At 48.7% G+C, this 26810-nt stretch overlaps 1 protein-coding gene across 1 annotated transcript; it reads left to right on the top strand.

The window, feature by feature from the left end:
- The first annotated feature begins 743 nt into the window (after positions 1 to 743).
- On the top strand, positions 744 to 24016 carry Bcl6 (BCL6 transcription repressor). The gene is given in 10 exon segments (XM_032900038.1): positions 744 to 815; positions 10676 to 10714; positions 11552 to 11723; positions 13779 to 14000; positions 15624 to 16598; positions 17081 to 17283; positions 18650 to 18817; positions 20309 to 20439; positions 20547 to 20684; positions 22790 to 24016. Coding segments are annotated over 8 exon segments (2142 nt in total). The 5' UTR covers positions 744 to 815; positions 10676 to 10714; positions 11552 to 11562; the 3' UTR covers positions 22934 to 24016.
- The last annotated feature ends 2794 nt before the right edge of the window (positions 24017 to 26810 follow it).

The following is a 26810-nucleotide window of genomic DNA, read 5'->3' as shown; positions in this document are numbered from 1 at the left end:
AAACTTGCAAAAGGCAAAAAACCAGACAGAAGCGGAAAAAAGAATAAACCCTAAATCATTAAAATACAACAAGGAGCATCCCCAAGCCACCATCCCAAAAGGACCCCCCCCCCGCAACATACTTTGTCCCAAATAAAAAGAAAACAAATGAACCCACCGAAAACTGCTTGGCAAATATTTTTCTCGTGGTGCCTAATATTCTAGCTGGAAAGAGCTGTGGTATTTATTGTTTTCTCCCTCACTCGCCTCTCTAAACCTGCCTCTAACATACTGGTTCTAAGCTCAAATCTCTGGCTCCCTTTTGTGTATTTAGCTCGAGGAGCCGAGTTTATGGGTAGGAGAGGAAGAATTAGCCCCAGACCCCGGGAAAGCGAAGCGCACTCCCCCTCTTATGTCACCGAATAGCAAATTAGTTCTCAGAATTCCAGAGGCCGAGCTTTGCTACAGCGAAGACGCCGACGTCACGGAGGAGGAGTCCACGTGACGGCGGCGGAGCGGGCCGTTCCATCGGTGGCCGGGGGCAGGGAGGGTCGCCTTGTAGTCGCGCGCGCCCCCCACGGGACCCTCGGTGTTCCGAGCGGCAGTGCTGCGGGAACCCCAATCCGCATCGTAGGGCGCCGAGCGGCGCGGCCCCGAGGCATTCTCCGGGCCGGGAGGGCGCCAGGGCGCGCGGCGCTGCCACCGAGTCCTCCCCTGCTGTGGAGCAATGGTAAAGCCCGCAGCTCAAATTCCGAGAATTGAGCTCTGTTGATTCTTAGAACTGGGGTTCTTAGAAGTGGTGATGCAAGAAGTTTCTAGGAAAGGCCGGACACCAGGTGATTATTGCTGTTGCTGCCGCCGCCGCTGCCGCTGCCGCCGCCGCCGCTGTTGCCGCTGGTGCCGCTGCCGCCGCCGCTGCTCATGATCATTATTTTACCTTTTAATTCTTTTTTTTTTCCGCTTTTGCCAAATGCTTTGGCTCCAAGTTTCCTATGTGTATCTATTGATATAAATGTATCTATTTATTGATTCTAGCTGTCAGGTGTTAAAATAAATGCCGAAGACCAGCCCCACGTCTCTCCCACTGTAGGATCTAGCTTTACGCATACGTATTCTTCTTTTTTGCTGTCTTGGAGCGCCTCGGCCGCCTCGGAGAGGCTGTGCCGCCCTGCCCGGTGTTGTTTCGGTGTTTGGAGACGCAGGGGCGCGGGGCGGCGGGCGCTGGGTTGCGCGGCCTGGGAGCGCGGACCGCGGCGGCCCCGCCGGCTTCGCGCGGCTTGGCTTGCTTTCTCTGCTCGCTTGCAAACTGCCTTCCCCGCCGCTGCCTCCCTCCCCGCTCAGTTCTCCCGGTGCCCGCGTTGGCGGCCGTCCACCGGCCCCGGCCCCGCACAGTCCCTGCCTTGCACCCGAGCCGGGAGTCAGCAGGGGGAATGCAAGCCAACTCCTCGGCTGGTTGTTTTATTTTCCCTTTTCTCTTTGGTCATAAAGCCAGATGAAGTATCGTGTCTGCAGTTTCCTTTGAGAGCCGTGATCTTCCCAAGGAGAGACAGTGTTTTGGGGAGGCTTCGCTTGCACGGGGGGCGGGGACGTTGAATACTTTGAAAATTATTCTTTCTTGGTTGGAGTCGAGGCAGTCGGGAACCCGGGTGCGCTCGGTCTGCCCAGCCCGAGGAAGGAGGCTTGAAGGCGGGACAGGGATTTGGGGGGTGGGCGGGAGAGGGGTGCGCGGTTTTTTGCACCTGCGGCGCTTTCAGCGTGCGGGACCCGGAGGGTCTTGGCCAGCCAGCCCAGAGCTCCGGGGAGGTGGCGGGATTTCTGGCGGCCGCGGTGTTTGTATTTTGGGTGCTGCGTGACTGTATTGGCTCTCAGCGGTAGTTCCCTCCCTTTCCTAAATTTAATTTCATTTTTTTCCCCCTTGGTGCAAGCTGTGTAAAATAAATAAATAAAAAAGCAGCTATGGCCCTGGGTATAGCGGACGCCACGCTTCAGACTCCCAAGGTCCTTATTTTTGGGCGAAGGAAGAAAAACAGAGCCCCAGCCTGCGTTCCTGATTTGCAAGATCAGGGAGGAAAGAAGGGGGCACTTTGTGATTCTGGCTGGGGGACTCCGGACGGGAGGAGCGGGTGCGAAAGGGAGATCTTTGTGAGTGATTTTGCAAAAACAGATTGCGAGGTTGGTTGGATTTGCAACCTGTGGCTCTCCTCGAGGGAGTAGGAATGGAGAAAAGCGGCGGCGGCGGCCCGGGGCGGGAGTGGGTTGGGAGTTGGGACCTAGGAAATCGGCTGCCTGGGGGGCAGCGGTAGCTAGAGGCCACCCCTGCCGGAAACAGTGAACGTTAAATGTCTTGAGAACTGAGGGTTGCGTTGCCTGTATAATACCGTGTTATTGGAACCCTAGCGAGAAATTGAGCTAATGTTGCAAAAATGAGTTTTAAAAGTCCCCCATGAAAACAACAGCACCAAACAATATTTTTTAAGAGTAAAATAAATAACCTCTGTGTTGTGCTCCCTCCCATAGGGATTTAGTTTTTGTGCTAGGGGTAGTGAGAAATGACCTCAAACCGGGCGCTGGAACTCCAAAGCGATTCACAGGGTCCTTGACTGCAGTAGAGACAAGCATCGCACCCCACCCCCTAAGAAGTGATTTTTATCTCTGCCCGTTTTCTTTTTTTCAAACATTGTCTAGTTCTCGGAGGAAAATATTGCAGTGCCAGTGGATATTACTATCCGAGAGAGAGAGAGAGAGAGAGAGAGAGAGAGAGAGAGAGAGAGAGAGAGAGAGAATGAGAATGGAAGAAGGGCAAGAGAGAGGTATCCTCTCGGAAAAGACTGTTTAGAAATACAGTTTGTGGCTCTGAGCTATGCCGCTGGCTTCCTCTGCAGATCGCTGGTTTCCCTTTTTCTTTGCGAGGTGTGTGTGTGTGTAATAAACAACTTTAAAATAGGGGAAGGGGGCAGCGTGCTCCACCCGGAGACAGGTATCTATTTTGCTTACAATTTACTACCAAGAGCCTTTGGCAGGCACTTGAGCAGGAGGACCTCCTAAGCCTGCAGACCAAGTTGAAGTTCATCTGGCCCTAATCCACATGCTATTCCTGGAGGTAGCAAACATGAGCTCAAAGGAGTTAGGTGAAATCATATTCCTCTTTATATATGGATTTTAATAAAAGAAGGAAAGGTATTTGTCCCCGGGGGAAGAGAAAGTGGAGAGAAAACACCAGGAGATGGGTATCCCTCTTGCTAAAATGACTGCAGTTGAGTCCTGAGGCCAAAATAGAAAGCTGTAGATGGACACCTCCCCGCCCCCCAGTTTATAAATAGAAGTTTCCAGTATCCTATTTGGAAGAATTTCTTTTCTAATACTTCAAGGCGTTGGGTGATTTTAAGGATCTGTTGGTAGTGACAATAAGGCTAGATGCTGTTCAAGACAACCAAGTGACGAGCAGAGACAACCAGGAAATGGGTATTCACGAACTACTCTCTTCCTCCCCTCACTTTTGAAGGGTTTGCAGGACTGTTTTCTTGAAAAGACTAATTTATTCTGGCCTTAGTGGTCAGGAATGGCATCCTAAATTTCTAAGTTGTCGTTTGCTGAGCCCTGAGGAGTTCCAGTTATGGGTTGAGTAAATGCCATGACTAGATGTCAAAATCTTTCCTTCCCTCTGTCCCCTGCTGGGGATATCCCCCCCTCTGTTGTGAAAAAAGAGAGAGAGCGAGAGAGAAAAAAAAAACAAAAAAACCACCCTTAAGTTTCAGGGGAGGTAGTGCGGCAGCGCCACCCCTTGGTGAGTAAAACTATTGGTAAAAGTCAAATATTTGAAACATAATTGTAAATTGAGCGTAATGTGCTCCCCAACCCCGAGAGTTTTTTTTTTTTTTAAAAACTGAGAGATGAAACTTTTACAATCAATACTTTGCATTTAATCTCTCAAATAAGTTAGAAACACGTTGTTTTCCAAACCAGAATGGTGTCCTAACAGGCGATGTCCTTCCTGTAGTTCAAGGGACAGACACCCTTTCAGGAGTGGGGATGAGGTGGGATACAGTTGGCTCTTAGTGACTTCTCTGGACTGTGTAGTTCTTTGCCCCTTCAGACTTGTACCCACAGTCGATTGACGGTCTGACTCTGAGCTAAAGAGGAATGTTTTTGTTTTTTTTTTTTTTTTTTTTTTTTTTTTTTTTTTTTTTTGTGTAAAACTGTAGAACTGAAAGTGTTGTAGTTTCCCAATGGGGCCGTGGTGGCTTGTGTCAGAGTGATGGGGGAGAGGTTTGTGGACCGCAGGGAGCAGCGGTAGTAGGCTGGGCTGCAGCCTGATGAGAGTCAAAGTAGCTTGGCGCGTGCCGGTTTCCTACACTGCGCAACAAGTGGGGCGGCAGCAGCGACGTGCGACTCTGCGCACTGGCTCTGCTGGCTAGCTTCTTTTCGCTCCTCCTAGCCCTTCCTGCTTCCCAACTACGGACCAGTAGCACCTCCAAAGACCATATTCTGGTTTCACACTTCTGCTTTGCCCAGTGGGTGAAGGGCTTACCTCTGGTTCCCCGTTCCTTCGTGGGTAGGGATCATGGGGTTATTCTGGATGGTTGCTTCCCTCCTCCTCCTTCCCTTCTGCCCACTTTCTCTGTCTCTGTCTCCCTCTTTGACTAGAGACTCTCTTAATACTTTCAGGTGTGATTCTTTTTGAAAGCAAGTGTAGCCAGCTTTGAGGAGGGGACGAAGGGAATAGCCAAATAATAGACTTAGAGCGGCTCCTGAAACCGTACGGTGTTAGCTTAGAGGCATAAGCATCGGAAGAACGGAATTACGTCTGCTCAACTAAATGTTTTCCGACTTCAGATTTGGGAGCAACTCCTCCCCCCACCCCTACCCCCACCCCCACATCCTCAAGAGAGGCAAAAACGCGCTGGTTAGGGGTGCCGGGTGTAGAAGGCGCTGGTAACCGGGTGATTCTTGAACGGACTGAGTTCGCCACCTAGTGGTAGGTCAGGGTCAAGGTTCCCGCCCGAAGCGGTAGTCTCGGATCCTGATCAGATGCTAGGACTGAGGAGGGCATACGCCAATGAAGACCGCATCCGACCTCCAAAGTTTTGAAGAGACAGATGAAAATCATATGCCCACGCCTTCCACGCCGTCAATATTTGTCTCAACTGAGAAACTACTTTCAGGACATTTGTGGCCTCTCTACAGAGAAAGTTGGTAGGCAGAAGAATTGCGCCCAAACTCTCAGGAGCTTTATTTAAACTTCTTCATTGCCATTGTGGAATCAGACCTAACAGTAAGTTTCTGAATTCCAAAGAATTCATCAAGGGACTTCATTCCAGTCCATCTAAGAGAAGGGAAGAGCAGTTTAACCTTAGGTCACTGGAGTCTCCAGTGCAAATGGAAACGGTTCCTTCCCTCCTAGTCTTAGAGTTTTCGACATTAGACATGGAAAGGTTAGCGAGGTGTGAGGGGCGGGACATCTCAAAGCTGTGGTGCATGCTTGTTTTGAGAGTTGAGTGGCCAGAAACTACTTAGTCTAGTTGGAGTGTGCACTGGCTTTCTGCAAGCTTGAACTCCGGACCCACACTCTTTCCGTCCAGTTCATCCTTTACCTAGTGGCCTGGGGAGAAATCCCGAGTGTGTACCCGCGTGCGTGTCTGCAGGGGTTGTGAATAAATAGAGCTTTACTCTTTGAGAATGTGTACCCCATCTCTTGCGTAGTTTTCTTTCTCAAAGCTCTTAGCAGAGATGGCCCACTTGCACCGACGCGCTGGCGGCCTCTAGTGGCGTCCTCACCACAGAGACACAGCTGTCTCCCCCAACCACCCCCCCCCCCTAGCCCCAGCCCCACCCCCCCTACCCCCACTGGGCCGGGAGGAATCCAGTTCATCCTCTATCACTGCGGGAGTTGTCCCAGGCCTCGGCAGAGAAATGCGCCTCTGTTCGGGTTGGAAACGAATCTGGGGACGTGTCTGAAGCGCGGTCAAGTTTGACTCATCGCTTTCCAAGGACAGTTAGTGCCTTCCATCTTCATTAACGTGAATAAAGACCTTGGCTGACTTCTGTCTAGATCGAATTTTAAAAGGCATTGTTTGCTTGGGGAGATCATGCCTCTCTTTCCTGCCCCACAGTACCCCTCCCACCCCATTGCCGATCCCAGTCCAGTAAGGATGAGGGAAGAGATCTCTTCTGAAGGACATGGTTTACTGGCGTTGTCTGCAGGCCTTCTGGAGGCTGTCTCGACCAGGCTCGTGGGGAGCGTCCTTTCAGCTCTTCGACTCTTGATGATAAAACACATCCCTTTATTTTATTGCATTTCCTCGAAGCTTGCAGGCTAGCAAGAGTTCTGGGGCAGGACACGTAACAGAAATGAAAAGTCAGGACACAAAGTCCTCTGGTTAGCTCCTGAAGCTGCGGAGTCGCATTATCAACTTCTTCTTTTTTTTTTTTAATCTTTTGTGTCATTTCGTCCAGAGGCAAGAGCACCAATATTGTCCTTCCGTACCTTCAGAACAGAAGCAACACTTTGACTCTACCCATTATCGCCACAACAGGGTGGTTAGACCTGAGCACCCAGTTAGGAAAGAGCGCTCCTGCTGGAGCCCAGAGGCATGTTTCAGCGCGTCATCTACCCCCCACCCCTTCCCGGCCCTTGTCCTTCAAACTCCTTGTCCCTAAACAGTGTTTACATTTTAAGAATCTTTAGGTTTTTTCGGTGAGCTATTGGAGCTATTAGATTACTAATAATCCAACATCCATCCTGGATAGAGAGAAGTGGAAACGCGTTCTCCAAATCCAGACACTGGCCAAACTAGGTCAATGGGAAGGAGGGGCGGGGCGAGCAGCGGACTATAGTTTCAAGCCTTGATGGAGAGCTCTCTCTAGCGTTAGACAGAGGTAAATACACCATATGATTGCGCTTTCCGTAAGCCGCGGGATGGTAACTCAAGGGTATTCATTCCTGTCCCATATAAAATTCCCTTTGTCACCGTTAGCCCATACCGAGGGACAAACCCACAAAACATGGAACCAGAGAGTCCCCATTTCGGGGTGCGAGCCTGATCCCGCCTCCATCTATGAAAGGATGTGCTATGCAGTGATGCTACCCGTTACTTTTAAGACTGGACCGAGGTTGTGCAGACCGCCCCAAAGACGCAAGGCTACTGAGAGCACTTAGGAGGTAGCCACATGGGGTTCATTTCTGGGAAGGCGAGACAGCTCAGCCGTGTGTCCGAGCTTGCACTGGGGTGGGCCCTGTTACCCTGTCTCTACGGTTTCAGGAAAATAAGACTGAAATTCCGGAGCCTGTCAGCCTGGTAGCTCCAGCTCGAAAGAAGGTTGGGCGGAAACCTCCCCTTTCTTGCCAACGTAGGCGGAAGGGGCTTTCAGTTTACTTTTCTTCCAGGTTTAGTCCCTCCACCCCACCCCCCACCGCATCCCTCAAAAAATCGGTCAGGTTTCTCCAAGGGTAGAGACTCGTAGTTCCGGGGATTCAATGTTTTGCCTTGATTTTTCACCTTCCCATTCCCTTCAAAAGCAGGGAAGGAAGTAAGCGGGAAGACAAAAAAGAAAGTCCCAAGAAATAACATCAAGACCCTAAGACAAACAACAAAACAAAGCCAAACGAACCCTAGCGCACGCAATTGCCAGAATAGGGCAAACTAGAAATCATGAAGCGAGCCTCGGATTGTCTCCAGACTCCTGGGCTCCGCTCTCTGAGGCTTTTAGCTTGCTCGGGGGCAAGGATGAGGACCCGGTGGAGTAGGGCCTGGAACCCGGAACCCATGTGGACGGCGGATTTAGGAGAAAAGGGTGCTTTGTCCCCGTCTAGCGCTGCGCAACCAGCGATCCCGGGCTGGACTGTCAGGCCGCGGCTTCCTGGAAAGTTACTTCTCGTTGGAGACCGCGCTGGGCAGGAGTGTTCTGTGAAATCCTTAGAGCTGAGATCGACTATGTTCCGGGAATGAGAGGGCTGTGCCATTCCCCTCGTGGCCCCCCGCTTTGACAGAGTAACAGGAAAAAAAAAAAAAAAGACACACAATGCTAGCTAGCTACGGAGGTGCACGAAAACATTTATTTGAATGTAACCAAATTAGCCGTTACAGTCCTTCCACTCGGCCCCTGGCCGAACCTTCCCGGCTTCGAGGCGGATGGGCAGAAGTGCCAGCCGATCGCCAGGGGGTGGGCGGTCCCAGGAAGACAGGTACAGCTAGGTGCGGTGAGCGAGTCTGCGCAAGCTTGCCAGACGGCAGGACTGGGGTTTGTGCGGGTGTGTGTGAACAGGCAAGTGCGGCTGCCACTCCACCCACCTCCTCAAAGGGAAAGGACGGAATCTTTCGCATTGGCTACTGTGCTCTTTCCCCTGGATTCTCAGAGATATATATCTCTCTCTCTCTCTCTCTCTCTCTCTCCCTCTCTCTCTCTCTCTCTCTCTCTCTCCCCTCCACTGGAAACTCCTTGTGAAGCTGCCTCATTCTAAGCACACTAGGCAAGTGCCCCAGGGAGGGAAAGGATGCATGGATGGGCTAATTTAATTCTTAGTTGGGTATTACTGAGGCTGGACCTGTCTTAGAGCTGAGACCCAATTCTGGTTCAACTGTCTTTCCTGTCTTTGCCGAGCCCGATTCTCCTTGGGGTTGTTTGCATAGAACTTTGTTGGAGAATGGTTTTGAGGTCTTGCGGAAGAGCTGGTCTTGGAGAGCCTCAGTTTCCTTTATAGTGAATCCTAGCTGTTATAAAAATGTGGTCTAATGATGAGTGGGAGAAGGCTGAGTGATTGGTCAAACAGGCAAGCTGAATGCTGGTGGAGCTTCCCTATCTGCAGCATCTGGAGGGAGGTGGCACTCAGTTCCAACACCTAGCCCCCACCCCAGGGAGTTATGGAACCTGCTGAGACCAGTTGGCTGACAGAGATGTGAATCTGTTGAGAGGGGTGATTCCATAGCACACAGCCTGCCCTTGTGTGTGCATGTGTTTTGTTGATGGAGACAGGCTTAAGGTAAAAAGTCCAAGATAGCCTGTCAGTGGACATAGGAGGGCTGCCTTTTTTTTTGTTGTTTGTTTGCTTGCTTCGTTCCTCATCTGGAGTGAGTCATTACCACTTGTCCTGGTGAAGCGGCAAATCTGGGCTTCCTGTGGTTCCAAAAGTCTGTGACTGGAAATCCACAAGTGAGCTGGTGGTTGAAGCCCAGCCCAAGAATTCCAGAAGGGCTTGTGGATCTCGTCCACGGGGAAGCAGGAGACGTTAGTAAATAAACTTCACGTGTCTTCAGTGCTTATTTTCAAAAGAGACAGTCATTGAACTTGGGTGAGGGCCACGTGAAATCTTTTTCCTCGCTCAGGATGAGGATGGGTTTGGGTTCTTTTTATTGTTTTCTGTCCTTTCACTTCCCCGGTTTCCTACCCCATACTCACTCACTCACACGCACGCACGCACGTATTAACCTTGAAGCTGACGAGATTGAGTGACTGGCGCTTGGGACCACAGAGAAATATCTGAGTGTTTGGTTACAGACTCAAAGAAACCTCACATTTTACAGTGCTCATTTGGTTAGACTCGGCAGCAAGGAATGGGGCAAAGTTTGTGTGGGGGAAGGAGCTTAAAACTGAGAGTCACCCACCTCAGGGTGCTGCAGTCCTGCGTGTTTTGTGACACGTAGGCTGACTTGGAAAGAGGACAGGGATCTGAGCCAGAAGACCTAGGACCAGGCCATCAACTATCTACGTGGCCCAGTGCGACCTCACTGGCCTTAGGCCCCTTCACCCGGAAAGCAGCTCCAAAGGGCTGTGCTGTTTAGGCAGGAGGACAGAGGTCCAATCTATTACGGCTCAGGCTTCTCTAGCCCGCATTCGATCATAAAGGAAAGTCTTGCACCTTTGCGTCTAATGGTTTTTGTTTTAGAGAAAGCAATTTGGAGAGAGTACATATTTTATTAAATCACTTGAAGGCTCCCCGGCCAGTTGTCAGAGAAACCGCACAGTTAAATCTTCCACCAGCTGGGAGCAGCTCAAACGTGGAAGCTCTGGTCAGCCCTCTGTCTAGTTTTAGACCTGGAAACAGAGGGAGGGGACACTTTGAAAAGGAGGGCAAAGATACCCAAGGAATTCGTAAACATGGTGTCTCAGGTTTTATTCCAGAGTTGGTACTCAGTCTGAAGCGTTCCAGAGAATCAGGAAATACTGCCTGGCTGTTTGTCCTGAACAAGTCATTTGAACCCTGGGTCTCAGTTTCATCACCAGAGAAATAAGGATAAAGATATTGGGCCTATCAGCCTTGTGGAATCATTCTAAGACTTGAAAGATAATATTTTTAGCAAGGGTTTGAATAGCATCCAGTGTTTTTAGGTCCCTGAAGAATCATTACCATTAATATTGAAAGAACTACTTATTTTTTTTTCTTTCCCATAAACTCAAATGGCCTCTTGATGTATATATTTTTTTTAACCCTAAAAAAGGAAATCCATGTATACAGGTATATCTAATTAACGTATGCAGTGGTGTTCCTAGCACTGAGGATAAGGCATTGTTACCCAATGGCTTTGGGGCCTGTTGTTTCTGTAAGAACTGAGCTGGAATGTTTGCTAGCTTGTGGGAAAACTGCACCAGCTGGCAGGCTGCAGCCATCAAAGCAAAGCTAGCTACGTGCGTCCTAAAATAAGACTGGAGTGGACAATCTTACACGCATTTAGTCAATCTCTGCTTGCTCTCTTCTTTGCAGTTTTAAAGCAAAATTTTGGACTGTGAAGCAAGGCATCGGGTGAGTAAATCAAATTATATGCTATAAAATTTGTAGGTGAATTTTTCCTCTTGAATTTTTCCCATGCCTGCGGGGTGTGTGTGTGTGTGTGTGTGTGTGTGTGTGTGTGTGTGTGTTTGTGTGTGTGTGTATGTGTGAAGTTTGCCACCTTTGACTTGATGAACAAAAGGATAATGAATTCTCTCCACACAGAGCTCCGGTCTCACCCCTCTGACCCTTCAGTAACTGACTTCATACCATTGTATATATGGGATTCTTCCTTCCCGTTCTCAGTTCAGGTTAACCTGACTGCCTACACTGCTAGCATTATGCGAGTGCTAAGTACTCAAACTATTGAACGAAACAACCCCCAGTCTCAGCGCATGGGATGAACAGTGAAATGACATACTGATTAAAAATAGCTGCACTCATTTTTTTTTTTAAAGAACCTATTATGGTGTAGGCACATATTTCTAATTTTAAAAACCACATAGGTATTGCCGTTCCTATTTTGGAAAGTGAAAGCCCAGAAACAGTAACAGCGCACTCCAAGTAACAGAGCTGGTGAAAGGCAAAGCAAGCTGGGTGACTCTCCAAGAGTGGTTTTCTCCATTGCAACACACTCTCAATGCTTGGCAGGGTGTTTAGTATGCGGAAAAGCACTTCACGGGCAGCCCTTCCCTTCCCCTTTCCCCTAAAGAGCTTTCCACACCAGCCTTCATTCTCCCTATTTGACAGCTACGAAAAGGAATGCCCAGAAAATGGGCTAGGACTTGTCCACTGTATACCTGAGTTGCTATAGCTTAGCAGGCTCACCTAGGTTCGCAAGGAATAATAGGAGTTTTAACTTCTGCCCAGGCAAACACAACATGGCCTCACCGGCTGACAGCTGTATCCAGTTCACCCGCCATGCTAGTGATGTTCTTCTCAACCTTAACCGCCTCCGAAGTCGGGACATCTTGACTGACGTTGTCATCGTGGTGAGCCGTGAGCAGTTTAGAGCCCATAAGACAGTGCTCATGGCCTGCAGGTGAGTGGTCTTGGCATGAAGGGCGATTGCATAAAAGGGGATGCTAGGATCGGCAGCCGGCGAGATGAATGTATAGGTTGTTCTCCGTGTCCGAGATGACATTTCCTTAGTCTCCAGACCTCAGCAAATGGCTTGGCGTTGTGGACTCTTAGGAAACAATTGAATGAACACACCTTTCGGAAAGCATTACTGTTCCAAAGGAATACTGAGTGAAGAAATCATATACTTTCAAAGTCAAGATGCGTTTGAGACCAGCAGGGAGGGTATCTTCAGTTAACTAGTATGAGGATGAAAAATAAGAGTTTCAAAACAGTTTAACCAACCTTGAAAGCATTTGACCTTTTATGCCATGACTATACTTTATTTTTTAAAAAATTGCTTTTTGGTTTTTCAAGATATGATTTCTCTGTGTGTAGCTCTGACTGTCCTGGAACTTGATTGGTAGACTAGGCTGGCCTCGAACTCACAGAGATCCACTTGCATCTGCCACCCAAGCGCTGGGATTATAGGCGTTTCCTGCCGCTGCCCTAAAATTTTGAGACCGGGTTTAATGTACATTAAGCTAGCCTTGGACATAATACTTAGCTAAGGCTGGCCTTGAAATTCTCACCTCTCAGCCCAAGTGCTGGGAGTGTAGGTATAAATCACGATGCCCAGATTATCGTACTTAATTTATACTATAACCGTATTTCCATGGTTTAAGCATAGAGTGAGCAAGGCAGCTAATTCTTCATATTTTCCTGAATTTCAGGTTTTTCTGTGCCATAGCATATTAAGTTATTTCTAAGGTCTTCCTGCTAGCGTCTGTTGTGGCTGACCCCAACGTCTCATCTCCATTTTGTAGATAACGAAAGCAAGGCACATATCTGGATCACGATGGAGGCTCTGTATTGCAATTAGAGAACTTAACAAACATCTAATAATAGCTTTTAACAAAACAATGTGAGAGGCTGGTGAGACAGGTCAGTGGGTAAAGGCATGTGCCACCAAACCTGATGGTGTCAGTTCAACCTCAGGACCCACACGGTGGAATGACAGGAGTGACTGTCACAAGTTGTCCTCTAACCTCTACTCTCATGACATAGCATATTTACACACACACACACACACACACACACACACACAGAGAGAGAGAGAGAGAGAGAGAGAGAGAGAGAAACACAGAGAGACAAAGACAGAAAGACACAGAGACAGACAGAGAGACAGAGACAGTGAGTGTAAAGACACATTTAAAATGTAAAACGTGAGAACGGGAATTAATAGAGATATAAAGTAATAGCTAGTGTTTAGTATTTACCATGCCCTGCATCAGTGTACACTCTAACATTGTTTTGTTCTTGCTATAACCCTATTAAGCACATGCAAAAATATTCCTTTGCTTAGCAGATAAGGAAATCAAGGCATAGAGAAGTTAAGGCTGTTGGCCACCGCTGAAGAGCTACTTCCTGGGGAAGCCTTGGCTCTCTTCTGGCAACCCACCCAGAATGAGAATTCTGATGACAGTCTAGTCTAGAATTTTAATATTAACTGACTAGACAACATGACCTGGAGGCATTGCTTGGGATTAGACTGGAATCTTCTAGGACTAATTGACCTTCTGGTAATTGTTGGGCTTCGAGCAAGGCGGCGGCCTATAACTATGCACATACCGTCGCCATTCATCCCCAACTCGCTCCACATGCAGCAGACTTCTAAAACTAAGGCTACTGTGATAAAGCAAGGGGAAATATTCATAGCAAACACATGCAGTAAGTTAGAATGCTAAGTTAGACGAAAGAGAACAGCACTGGGGCTCCAAGGCTATCTTCCATACTCTGCTAGCCCAGTTTCTCCACTTGTAAAGGTAGAACATAGTGGTAGACATCTCGCAGGATTGGGGAGAATGCTGGTTAATATGAACTTGCAGAATACCTCAGGAATTGCTGGCATCTGCTACGCTTTCCACAAGTAGAAGTTATTATTAAGCGCCACAGAGCTGTGGGATCCAGGCTCCGGGAAGACAAGGCACAGAGATGCTTTGTGACCACTACCGTGGCAACTCTGTCTGTCTTGCAGTGGCCTGTTCTACAGCATCTTCACTGACCAGTTGAAATGCAACCTTAGTGTAATCAATCTGGATCCTGAGATCAGCCCTGAGGGGTTTTGCATCCTCTTGGACTTCATGTACACATCTAGGCTCAACCTGAGGGAAGGCAACATCATGGCCGTGATGGCCACAGCCATGTACCTGCAGATGGAGCATGTTGTCGACACATGCCGGAAGTTCATCAAGGCCAGGTGAGCTGCTACCTAGGTGGGAGCTGTGGACACAGAAAGGAGAGTTCCAGATCAGAAATCATGCATGCTGTGATAGCCTCCACGACACGTGACACCTCCCTCTCTACTCTTTATCCATGTACTCTAGGCAGATGCCATTCCTTGCAGGACCCCAGAGGCATGTCCTGTGTGCCCCACCCACCGACCCACTTCCACCCACCTCCACCCACCAGCCCACCTCCACCCTATATCCCTTTAGTCTCTCTTCTCACTTGCCCTACAAGGCCAAAACTGGAAGCCTTTAGCATGGACCTTTCCCTGACGTCCTCGGCTCATCCATTTGGCAGGCAGCACTTTGCTTTTCCTTCTGACCTTCCTCCTCCTAACGTTTGTCTGTGTGTGTTAGTTCCCCTTTAGACTTCTATTACAACGGTTTCTATAGGTGCCTTAGTTCTCTGCCAAGGCATAGGCGGCTTGAGTTCACAGTTGAGTTGCGTGCGTTGTTTGCTCTCTCTCTGTCATCACGCTCATGTTGGGGAGGTCACTTCATGGATAGAATCGGGTTCCCTGGGTCTAACCCTTACCCAAGGTAGGAGACACGAGCATCATCAGAGGACGGGGGGTCCTCAGAGTTGAGGAAATGACGAAGAGCCTTGGTAACGGCTCCTTGAGGCTCACCTTCCTCAGAACCGCTTGACTCCAAAGCTTTAGGATAGCTGCCTGCTTTCCCACCAGAAGGGATTTCTAGTCTCTATTTGACCACCTCCAGGACCTTGGAACTCACATTCTCACAGCCGTGCAGTCTACCTCGGATAGCTGCAATGTTCCATTTTACAACCTCTTGAAACCTGGCTCCGTTACTGCTCACTTTCTGATCCTCCCTGTTAGTGGAGGATCCTGTTGAGCTGCCCTACTTTCTCACCCACACAAGTCCGTCCCTTTAAGTATTTGCAGCCAGTGTTTGTGTCTCCCGTGGGTGACAATGGCGGCGAGTTCACCACCGCTGTCATTTGGGAGTACTTTACACAGGCCAGGCCTTGTCCTCTCGATGGTTAAGCAACTTGCTCCAGGTCAGAGCTGGGCTTTGCAAATCAGGCCAGGCTGCTCCAGCGCTAGGGCTTTTGTGCTGGTCACTCACTGCCCGCTCTCCTTCATCGACCTCCCTGAGAATCTGCTGAACATATGGGTCGTTTATTTGATACACTCTGACTGTTTAGTACTACCATGGTGTGCATTCCTCCCTCTGAGTTTCTGGGAGGATAAAACGGCCTGCATTTCCTCACAGGACTTTCGCACGTGTGAAATGGGATAGGGGCTTTAAAAAGCTTTACGTTACCCATATAATTCTATATAATCAGAGCACCTACAGTTTCCAAGGCACGCATACCTGTGCGCCTCACATTTACATGCCCAATCAAACACAGATTTACATGAGTAGCTCTTCTTCCTCAGTTTCCCCAATCATACCTCAGACTGCTAGACTTCTGGGTCTAATGCCCTACCATTCCGTTTTCCTACTCCAGAGTCACATCTCCCACGTCTAGCTGACTCAAGCACAGATGTGGTTATATAACAGTGTCACTGGAAGGTCATCTGTTTAACAGTTCTAATTTTGGGTCTTTTTTTTTTTTTAATCCCCCACAGTGAGGCAGAAATGGCCCCTGCACTTAAGCCTCCCCGTGAAGAGTTCCTGAACAGCCGGATGCTGCTGCCCCATGACGTCATGGCCTATCGAGGTCGTGAGGTTGTGGAGAACAATATGCCACTAAGAAATACTCCCGGGTGTGAGAGTAGAGCTTTTGCCCCTCCCCTGTACAGTGGCCTGTCGACACCACCAGCCTCTTATCCAATGTATAGCCATCTCCCGCTCAGCAGTTTCCTCTTCTCCGATGAGGAACTACGAGATGCCTCCCGAATGCCTGTGGCTAACCCTTTTCCCAAGGAGCGTGCCCTCCCCTGTGACAGTGCCAGGCCAGTCCCTAATGAGTATAGCAGGCCAGCCATGGAGGTATCCCCCAGCTTGTGCCACAGCAATATCTACTCGCCCAAGGAGGCAGTCCCAGAGGAGGCTCGGAGTGACATACACTACAGTGTGACTGAGGGCCCCAAGCCTGCTGCCCCTTCTGCTCGGAATGCCCCGTACTTCCCCTGTGACAAAGCCAGCAAAGAAGAAGAGAGACCCTCTTCAGAGGACGAGATCGCCCTGCATTTCGAGCCCCCCAATGCACCCTTGAACCGGAAGGGTCTGGTTAGTCCCCAGAGTCCACAGAAATCCGACTGCCAGCCCAACTCACCCACAGAGTCCTGCAGCAGCAAGAACGCCTGCATCCTTCAGGCCTCTGGCTCCCCTCCAGCCAAGAGTCCCACTGATCCGAAAGCCTGCAACTGGAAGAAGTATAAGTTCATCGTTCTCAACAGCCTCAATCAGAATGCCAAGCCAGAGGGCTCTGAGCAGGCAGAGCTGGGCCGCCTCTCCCCACGAGCCTACCCTGCACCGCCGGCCTGCCAGCCGCCTATGGAGCCTGCGAACCTTGATCTCCAGTCTCCAACCAAGCTCAGTGCCAGTGGGGAGGACTCTACCATCCCCCAAGCCAGCCGGCTCAATAACATCGTTAACAGGTGATTTCAGAGGCCCTGTGGGTCTAAGGTCAGGGGCTACCCGAACACAGTTCCGAGGCCTCATAGCTTCCGGTGGATGGCAGAGTTGCAGGGCTGTGCTGTTTTTCTGTCTGAAACGCTGATGGGTATTAGTACCGGAGTGGAGTGAGTTAGCCTGAGTCAGGACTGACCATATTACATTGAAGTTGTATTTTCGTTTCGTTTTTTTTTTTCCCCATTCCTTTGTGTGGGAGAAAAGCATTCCACAAATCCCAAAGGCCCTTCCTGTGGCCTTGATGGAGCAGGGAACCCCTCGTTTAGACTGAGAAAGGCTTTGGGCCCCAAGGAAAAGCAACTGGCCTTGGAGTGGAAGATGGGCATTCGTGGACCACTAGAAAAGGGCTCTGAGTCTTAGAACTTGAGAAGGCAGTTCTGGTCTCTGGGCTTGCCCGAGAGACACAGAGAGAGGTTAGCATGGCGGCCATGTGGCCCACTCTTCCCAGATGAATGCTGAAACCCCCCCTGTCCACAGGTCCCTGCAGGCTCCCCTTGAAGCAGCGAGCCACTGCCACTCTACATGCACCCCGGTGCACATCCTGCGGCTCTCAGTCCCCACAGCATACAGAGATGTGTCTCCATACTGCCGGGCCCACGTTCCCGGAGGAGATGGGAGAGACCCAGTCGGAGTATTCGGATTCTAGCTGTGGTGAGTTTTCCTCTCTCTTTCTCTCAGAGCCTGGAAGGGAGGCCCCTCTGTTCCCTGGCATGTGTGTGCTGCTGTCTCCGGGACATGACCCAGATTAGAAGTCCTCTGGCACTCAATAGCACAAGCAATAGTTACTTTTCTGTCTCCCAGGAACTGGGCTGCCTCAAGCAAGCCAATGGGTGTAGCTGTTGGTTGAACTCTGGGATAACTACACTCCAGCATAGATAGCCTGCAGAAAACTTCTGGAAGCCTCAGAGCTTTCTCAGCCTGTCTGTGCCCAAACGACCTGAGCAGGCGTGGGGTGGTAGCATTTCCTGGTAGGCTGTAGATTCTCTGTGGAGAAACAGCTGGCCTTAGTCACTCACATATCTTTCACCGGCCTCAGTTGGTTCCTAGAATGGCAGAGGTATTAGAAAATGCTGAATTAAGTTCGTGGAACTAAATTATTAAATTGGCATTTCCACATAGTCGGTGTTGGCTCCCTCAGTGTTTAAACCGTAGTAAAAAGTCTCACTCTTTCCTCAACCCTAGTTACCATCTTTTATGACCCGGAAAATATATAATCAGGGTTAAATTACACTGATAAGCCATTCTCAAAAGATTAGGACAGAATAAAGAAGTGGCTTACAGTGAGCCATTTTGCACAGGTCACAAGTCAGGGAGCATAGGGACTGTGCCTGCCTGTCCCCAGATTATTTTCCCACTCTGCATTCCAGTTCCTGTCACTGGGCCTCTGTTTGTCTCTCTCTACCACCTTTAGTGTCCCAGGGTTACAGATGGGTTTTGGAGACATGAAATCGAGATATGCACAAGATGATTGCTGGGTCATCAGTCCCTCCTGGGGTAGGGGGACTTAAAGGATGAATGGATTAGATCTGTGTCTCATGGCCCCATAATTGTTATTCTTTTTCTTCCCCATTGTATAATGTGTTCCTATGAGTAGGCAAGACAGGGCTTATTAGCTATGCTTTAGAGGGCAGAGACACGGAGAGGCTTAGGGAGGTAACGCGTCTCGCCCCAGGGCTGCTATGTGTGAATAGAAGTTGAACTGTGAACTGCAAGGCGTCTCAGAGCTCCCAGAGGAGAAAAAAACTAAGGCTTCCTCAAAGCAGTGAGGCCCTAAGGAGAGTCTCTGAAGTGAAATGTGTTGACCTTAAGATTCACTCTGTCTCCTGTCTCTCTCTTCCCCGCCTGAGACTCTAAATGCTAAGAAAAATAAAAGTCCCCACTGGTCCTATGGGTACCCATAGATGTTGGGTAGGAGCCCAGGGTCCAGTGAGACATTGGCAGAGTTCCACAGGAGGGAGGCTTTCGAGCTCTGCCCTGTCTCCCCATGCTCACACGGGTATCCCTCCTCCTCCTGTAGAGAATGGGGCCTTCTTCTGCAATGAATGTGACTGCCGTTTTTCTGAGGAGGCCTCACTCAAGAGGCACACGCTGCAGACGCACAGTGACAAACCATACAAATGTGACCGCTGCCAGGCCTCCTTCCGCTACAAAGGCAACCTTGCCAGCCACAAGACCGTCCACACAGGTATGGCCTTGTCCCAGGCTGAGTACTCCATTACGGTTACAGACAATAGATCTTAGGACAAACCTGGGGACTTGGTTGGAGTGAGGCAGGTGATACCTGCCCCACCCTGGTTTCCACTAGGGCAGTAGTCCTCAACCTGTGGGTCTTGACCTCTTCATGGGGGTCAAAAAAACCCTTTCTCAGGGGTCACACATATCAGCTATTCCACATATCAGATATTTATGTCACGTTTCATAGCAGTTAGCAAGATTATAGTTATGAATTAGCAATGAATATAACTTTATGGTTGAGGGCCACCACAACATGAGAAACTATCTTAAAGGCTCACAGAAAGAGGAAGGCTGAGAACCACTGAATCAGGGGATTAACCCTGTCTTGTCTCTGCCACTCTTCCTTATTCTTTGTGTTTCCTCTGTGGGTTTTTTTTTTTTTTTTCCTGCTTCTCTGCCTTTGCTGGGGTTCGGAGTATTAATCCCCCTGGTTGAGTGAAGAGACATATGCTGACCGAGGCAACGTGGCCTGGGGTTTGGATAAAGCCAGCTAAAATTAAAAGCTTCCTGATGTCAAGGACTTATCGACCAACTCACATTCCTTTCCCCAGGACGCTTCTCACAATCTCCTTGTTGTGAGCGTTCACTAGCCCTCAGACCTTTCGGTGGCCCTGTTATCCCCAAAACTTTCCATGGCCGGAAAGCTCAGCTCTAGATTGGTTGCCTCTGCCCAGCCTCTGCTCAGCCCCACACCCTGTCTTGCGAGCAAATGGAATACAGCTGTAGTTGCCACAAGCGGAAAAGTGTGTTCTGAGGGAGAAACTAGAGTAGCCTGATTGTCTCTCTCTGGTGAGTGAGTGGGTTATTGCATGAGTCCGGCCAAGGGAAAAACCAGAAGAATCCTCCCAGGTTGTCTAAATCAGCCCTGCCCATTCAGAGAGCGAGGCCGAGGCCCAGAGAAGGGCCGGGTCTTGCTTAAGCTCTACAGGCAGATGCCCATCATGACAAAGGTGGCCCTGCAGGTTGGACTCCTTGAAACTCACCCCACTGTGTCCTACGTAGAGAGTTTCCGCCCTACCGTGCCCAACTGCTTCTTTCTTGGCCTCGTTCCTCGCTAGATGTGTTGGCGTGTGGCAGGTACCGAGATCGGTGGTTCTCAGCCTGTGGGTCGAGACCCCCCCCCGGGGGGGGGTGTTGAACGACCTTTTTACAGGGATCGCCCTAGGCCATCAGAAAACACAGATATTTACAATATAATTCAGTACGGTTCGTAGCGGTAGCAAAATCACAGTTATGAAGAAGCAAGGAAAAAAACAATCTGTGATTGGGAGGAGGGGTCGCCACAGCATGAGGCACTGCTAGGAAGTAGTGAGCCACCTCCGTAGATTCTCTCTCTGATCGCCCCTCCCCCAGATGGAAGTAATTGTCTTGAAATTGAGGGTCATTAGCAACCCCGCCCCCATTAAAGATAATTTCCTTTTTCCATTCATCTTGGCGATAGGTGAAAAACCCTACCGCTGTAACATTTGTGGAGCGCAGTTCAATCGGCCAGCCAACCTGAAGACCCACACTCGAATTCACTCTGGAGAAAAGCCCTACAAATGTGAAACCTGTGGGGCCAGATTTGTGCAGGTGAGCCCCGGGGCGTGGCCAAGGGACGACTGTGTGGAGGATGGGAACCGGGTCCTAGGCGAGCAGCGTACCCTGGCAGCACCTCTCATGCTGTGTTTCTCCTTCAGGTGGCTCACCTCCGTGCCCACGTGCTCATCCACACTGGAGAGAAGCCGTACCCCTGTGAAATCTGTGGCACCCGCTTCAGGCACCTTCAGACTCTAAAGAGCCATCTGCGCATCCACACAGGAGAGAAACCGTACCATGTATGTAAACCCCGTGGCTTCTCTCTGGCCCCGGGGTGGAGGGGATGTAGAGTGAGCGGGCAGCAGAGTGGTTTGCTCCAACCTTAGTGTACAAGCAGACTAATAATGGTCAGGAGATCTAGATCTAGGCCTGGCTATCCAAGTTCCCTTCTTCAACCATCCCAGGTCTCAGCGTGGTCATCTCTGACATGGAGGCATTGGGCCTGGGCCTTAGGAAAGGAAACATAGAACTTGATTTTTTGTTTTGTTTTTTTTTTTGTTTGTTTGTTTTTTTTTCAGATCGAATATTTTAAGGGAATATTTATTATATAGTTCCTTGCTATATTCTTTTGTTAAAAAAAAAAAGCCCAAATCACAGAGATTTATTTTTGCCAAGTGTGCTGGTGAGTTTCATGACAGATAGAACCATATAGTGAAACATTTTTACTCAAACAAACACAAAGTATTCGTTTTATTTTTAATTATGTATCTTGTGGGGTTTGTGAAGATGAGTGCAGTTGCTCTTGGAGACCAGAGATTGGAGTCCTAGTCTTACAGGTGGAGGTACAGGTGGTTATGGGGACAGAATTTGGGAGAACTTGGTTAGTCGTTCAGTCCACAGAGGTTTTCTCAGCATCTCCCGCATACCTCTACGGTAGATCTGTGTGCACGAGCATTGAAGGTGTTCAAGGGAACTTAAGAGTAGGAGAGCAACCAGAGAAACGTGACAAAGAAGAGACCCCAAACCAGAGGCAGTATATAAACAAATTCCAGAAAGAGCAGGCTGGGACCGGGGTGTTTCCGCAGTTAAGAGCACTTGCTGCTGTCATAAAAGACTTGCGTTCATTCGGTTCCCAGCACTTGAATTGGGTGCTTCACAACCACTTTTAAGTCCAGTTTAGGGGATTCATTTCCCTCTTGAGGCCTCCCCAGGTACCCTATATCCCGCAGGCCTGTGGCGTGGATATAGATTAGCATACATGTGTGTAAATTTCAAAAGAACGAGCAGGTGCCTGCATGTTTAGTGTAGTGCTAAGAACAGGACATAAATAGAATATAATTAGAATACAACCACACGGATACCTTTACGACTTACATAAGGATGCTTTGAGGCATTAAGGGCAGCACTTCAGGTACTGCCAGGCCCCAGAACAAATCATTGAATGGTTCACTGGCACCCAGAGGGTAAGCTTCAATGTGTGCCTGCATTCATTGACTTGTCCCAAGGCTTTGAATGAATATCTTTGTACTTGCTATTCGTTTCTTGGCAAATTAGTTGTTTGCACCCTTCTGGCCTTATGCTTTCCTCACCTGTACATTGATTTAGAAAATAGTGCCTACCGGTAAAGTGGCCATATTTAGGGAACTAATTCATTCGGTACGTTGAGTCTTTCAAGCATATAACTGGGTCACGAACTGCTAGGATTTTACTCGCAGAGACAGTAAGAGTGGAAAGTGGTGTTTGGATTTGATTGACCCAGCCCCTTACAGAAGGGAAAGCCGGTCTTGATAGATGATATGGCCAGGATACACAGCAGAAAGTGGCACAGGTACAGTGGACCTATGCCATTTGGAGAGAATGAAAGCCATCTCCCACACTCAGGAACCTCCATGGCTTTATGCTATTTAGTTCATTTGGACTGTTGCAATCAGATTGATTTCACAGCTTTCTGAAGGTGTATTCTGCTAGGTCACAGGGGAGACTACCATGTTTGGATGAGAAGTACTTCCAAGTATCAGCCACATGACAAAGACATTACTACAGCAGGACAGCTGTGAGGCAAGGGTGAAAATCTGAGAGTTACAAAGAGACGATTACCTTATCTTAGATTCAGAAATGTCGCTAATTAGGGGAGTATGCATATGAACTTATCTTTTGGATAAGACTTGTAATCATGTAGTTCAGTCAGGCAAGGACATCTCAAGCCCAAGGGACATGTGACCTGAAGGGAAGACTGGGGCATTTGCACAATTTGTCTACGTAACTTCCAGTGGAAGCCAAGCCCTTTGAGAGGGAGGGGCTGCCTCTACCTAACCCTCACAGAGATCTCGCCTCTGGGCTTTTGAGCACTGACATGTTTCTTGAGTGGATGACAGCTAACACGTTACCTCTGTTGTCTTTTCAGTGTGAGAAGTGTAACCTGCACTTTCGTCACAAAAGCCAACTGCGACTTCATTTGCGTCAGAAACATGGCGCCATCACCAACACCAAGGTGCAATACCGTGTGTCGGCCGCTGATTTGCCTCCGGAGCTCCCCAAAGCCTGCTGAAGCATGGAGTGTTGACTCTTTTTCTCTCCAGCCCCTTCTCAGAATCTACCCAAAGGATGCTGTAACACTTTACAAAGGTCATCCCATGACGTAGTGCCTCTCTCATCCACTAGAGCAAATCATAGTTGGGGTGGGGGTGGGGGTGGGGGTGGGGTTTGCGGGACCGGGAGCCAAGGCAGCTCTCCTTCCCACACTGCCATAAAACATTAAGAAAATACTACCGCTTCTTCTCCTATGTGTAAGGCAAACCATGTCAGCAAAAACGCAAAATCATTTTCAATATCAAAATAGGGGAGAACGCAGAAGTTCTGACTTGACAGGTTGCAACATGAGGAATGTAAATGTTCTGTGGGGACAGAGATCTCTTTTGTATGTAAATGTGCATTGTTTTAAAAGACAAGACTTCAGTATGTTGTCAAAGAGAGGGCTTTAATTTTTTAACCAAAGGTGAAGGAATATATGGCAGAGTTGTAAATATATAAATATATATAAATATATATATAATATAAATATATAAACCTAAAAAGATATATTGAAAATATAAAACTGTGTTAAAGGCTCGATTTTGTATCTGCAGGCAGACACGGATCTGAGAATCTTTATTGAGAAAGAGCACTTAAGAGACTATTTTAAGTATTACGTCTGTATAAGTAAGAAAATATTTTGTCTAAAATGCCTCCGTGTATTTGTATTTTTTTGCAAGTGAAGGTTTACAATTTACAAAGTGTGTATTAAAAACAAAAAAGAACAAAAAAAAAGCTGCAGAAGGAGAAATGTATACTTTTGTTCTGGTTTTCACTTTGTACATACCTGTAAACGTGTCCTCACGGTGCCTTTTTACACGGAAGTTTTCAATGATGGACGGGTGTGCGCCATCCCTTTTTGAAGTGTAGGCAGACACAGGGACTTGAAGTTGTCACTAACTAAACTCTCTTTGGGAATGTTTGACTCCTCCCACATTCTGCGTCATGCTTGTTATAATTACTCCGGAGACAGGGTTTGGCTGTGTCTAAACTGCATTAGTGCGTTGTAAAATATAGCTGTATCTGTATAAAATATAAGAATAAAACATGGAAAAGTCGAGCCAGCTTTTTCTAATGATCTGTCTTTGCATGGAGAGAGATTGGAGTGGATGTAGCCTCTTTGTCCCAGTGGGGAATGTTCTAGGAGGAGGAGGGGCCGCTGGCCAGAGAGACGAGTGAGAGGAGCGTTGCTTGAGGGCCAGACTGCGGTTTGTCCAGGTAGCTTTCTGTCTGTTTTGGTCCTGAACACCAGGATCAGCTACAGAGCTCAGGCACTGGGCCTGAAAGGCAGGTAGAGTATCTGAATGGGCCCTTCCCCAGCTCTGAGCTTTACTCTTAATAACTCCTCCCGTCCTTGTTCTTTAGACACAAACATGTCATGGCCTCTCCTGCCTCTGGGCCTTAGTTGATTATTCTTTTTCTCAAGTGAGAAGTCCCATCTCAGCCCTGGCTTCAGAAACAAGTTTTCTTTCCTTGGCTACCCCGGGGCCTGTCAAAGGTATCTGACTGAAGCCACACACATCTCAGCATCCATGCATTTGGAGTCTCCTGGGTGACCGACAGACATTTACAGACTTAAAAGCTTTATGATTGGCCAGAGGCCAAGCAAGCCTCTCTCCCAGTGCTGGAGCTCAGCCACTGCCTCCTGTGTGCGTCAGGTCACTATTTTTGCTGTGGGTCTCTGTCCCGACCCATCCAAGAGCAGACCGGATTAACGAGACCATTTATGAAGCCATGATTCAGATGTAAGTTCACACCGGCCTGCTCTGGCACCCGTTTGGATTTTACCTCAGAAAACCCCAAGGACCAAGTGTGATTGACAGGATCTGAGAACTCAGCAGACAAGTGTGGTTCTGGTAATGGGCCCAGACGAGAAAGCCTCCATCCCCTTCCTGTTCCTGGGTGGCAGTGGGGAGGGAACACGTGCCTACTGGTCAGATCCTGGCAGTGACTTTGCAGCACTCTCTGGGCACGTGTTGAGAAGCTAAGGGAGCTACCCACCCAAAGCCCCAGAGAGAGCTTCAGAAAGTCACGCCACCTTCTGCCAACCGCACGGCCTTGCAGCTCAGGTTTCCTTTGAAAATGACTTTAAAGAACTTGCCAGCCCAAGGCCTCAATTCACCCTGTTCTTTGAAAAGGGAGAAAACGATCCCTCTGCTCCCATAGAAACCTGGCAGAAGAACTTACAGAATAGACAGCTTCAGGAATGACAATTCACAGGCCTGAGGGAGACTGGCCCCAGGCTCCTTGTGCTCCCGAGAGTCTGTTTTTGTATCATTACTATTTATGAGGGAGACAGAGGAGCAGACAGGGAGGGTGGTGTTCTGACAAAAGGGAGATCAAAGACTGAGAGCTACTACAGTCGGCCGATGATTAATATTAAGTAAAAGGAAAACATCTCTAAACAGAGCTATTAAGAGTATAGCCCAGAGCAAAGGGGAGAGAGAATTTTATTACAAAAGTATGAAGTGAATGCATTTTCACACACACACACACACACACACACACACACACACACACACAGATGCACACACATAGACACACACACATGCACACACACACAGACACACATACACAAAAATACACACATATTCACAGACACACACATGTGCGCACATACACAATGGTGTCTCAAAAAAAAAAAAACAAACAAACCAGGATATGTTTAATATTCTCTGCATCACGGAAGTTTTCTGAGGGAAAGGTTTATTAGGACCTCAGGTTGAGGTAGGTGTATTAGCTTTGGCTTCAGTCCACTTTCTGTTACTGTAATAAAACACAGACCAAATGCAATTTGGGGGAAATGGTTTATTGGGCTTACATTTCCTGATCACAGTCTACCACTGAAGGGAGTCAGGGCAGGAAGTCAAGACAGGAACCTGGAGGCAGGAACTGAAGCAAAATACCATGAGGAACGAACACTGCTTACTTGTTCCCTGTGGCTTGCTCAGTCTCTGACCCTGGCCCATCTGCTCAGAGAAGATGCCCCCAGAAACTGTCTACAGGCCATTCTGAGGGCGGCACCCTCTCAGCGGACGTTCCTACTTCCCAGATGACTCTAACTAGAGTGGAGTTGATAACTGAGCGGCACAGAGTTAGCTCCGGCGTGACACAACTCCCATCCCAGCAAGGAAGGGCTGAGGCCTTTAAATTTCACAGTTTTGAGGTCTTTAAGGTCACAGCTTCAGATGTGCCTACCCATTGTCCTCGGCTCTGCTAACTCTGGGCTCATGATGAGACAGGAAGTCATGGCAGACAGGAAGCAAAGAGAGAGAAAGAAGAAGACACTTTCGAGGGCATGCGCCAAGTGACCTACCTCCTCCATAGAGGACTCTCATTCTAAAGTTTCCAGAACTTTCTAACAGTGCCACTAACTGAGGACAAGTGTTTTAGAACAATAGCTTTTGGAAGAGTTGGGGGCTTGACTGTGGACTTAAACCACAGCAGCAGGTCAGCAGACTGGGTGGGTCCACCCAGCAGAGCTCTTTAGGAGCTGAAAGTCGCAGAGTGGCAAGAACTCTCTCCTTCAAGTGACTCTTCTGACCCAGGCAGGGACTGAGGGAAACAGTCTGCTGCCATCTAGTGTCCGGGCAAGTGTGGAGACCTTACCCCAACCCCAGGAAGGAACAGGTGTGTGTTCTGATTTAGGAATGATGAAATGGATAGGGCTTGCCCAAGGTCACACAGCTAAGTGTCCGGCTTGTTCAAGTTCGCACACCACAGAGCTCTTTGTAGGATTTAAAGTTCAGTCAACGCTTAGGAACTAGGCTTCTTATTTTAACTTCTTTGTCTCACTTACAGTAGTAATCGATAACAAATTCTCTTACGTTCTCCCAGAGGCATACCCAGGAAAG

The sequence above is a fragment of the Rattus rattus genome, chromosome 4, assembly GCF_011064425.1.
Source record: "Rattus rattus isolate New Zealand chromosome 4, Rrattus_CSIRO_v1, whole genome shotgun sequence".
Lineage (NCBI taxonomy): Eukaryota > Metazoa > Chordata > Mammalia > Rodentia > Muridae > Rattus > Rattus rattus.
This window is presented reverse-complemented; position numbering and strand designations above follow the sequence as displayed.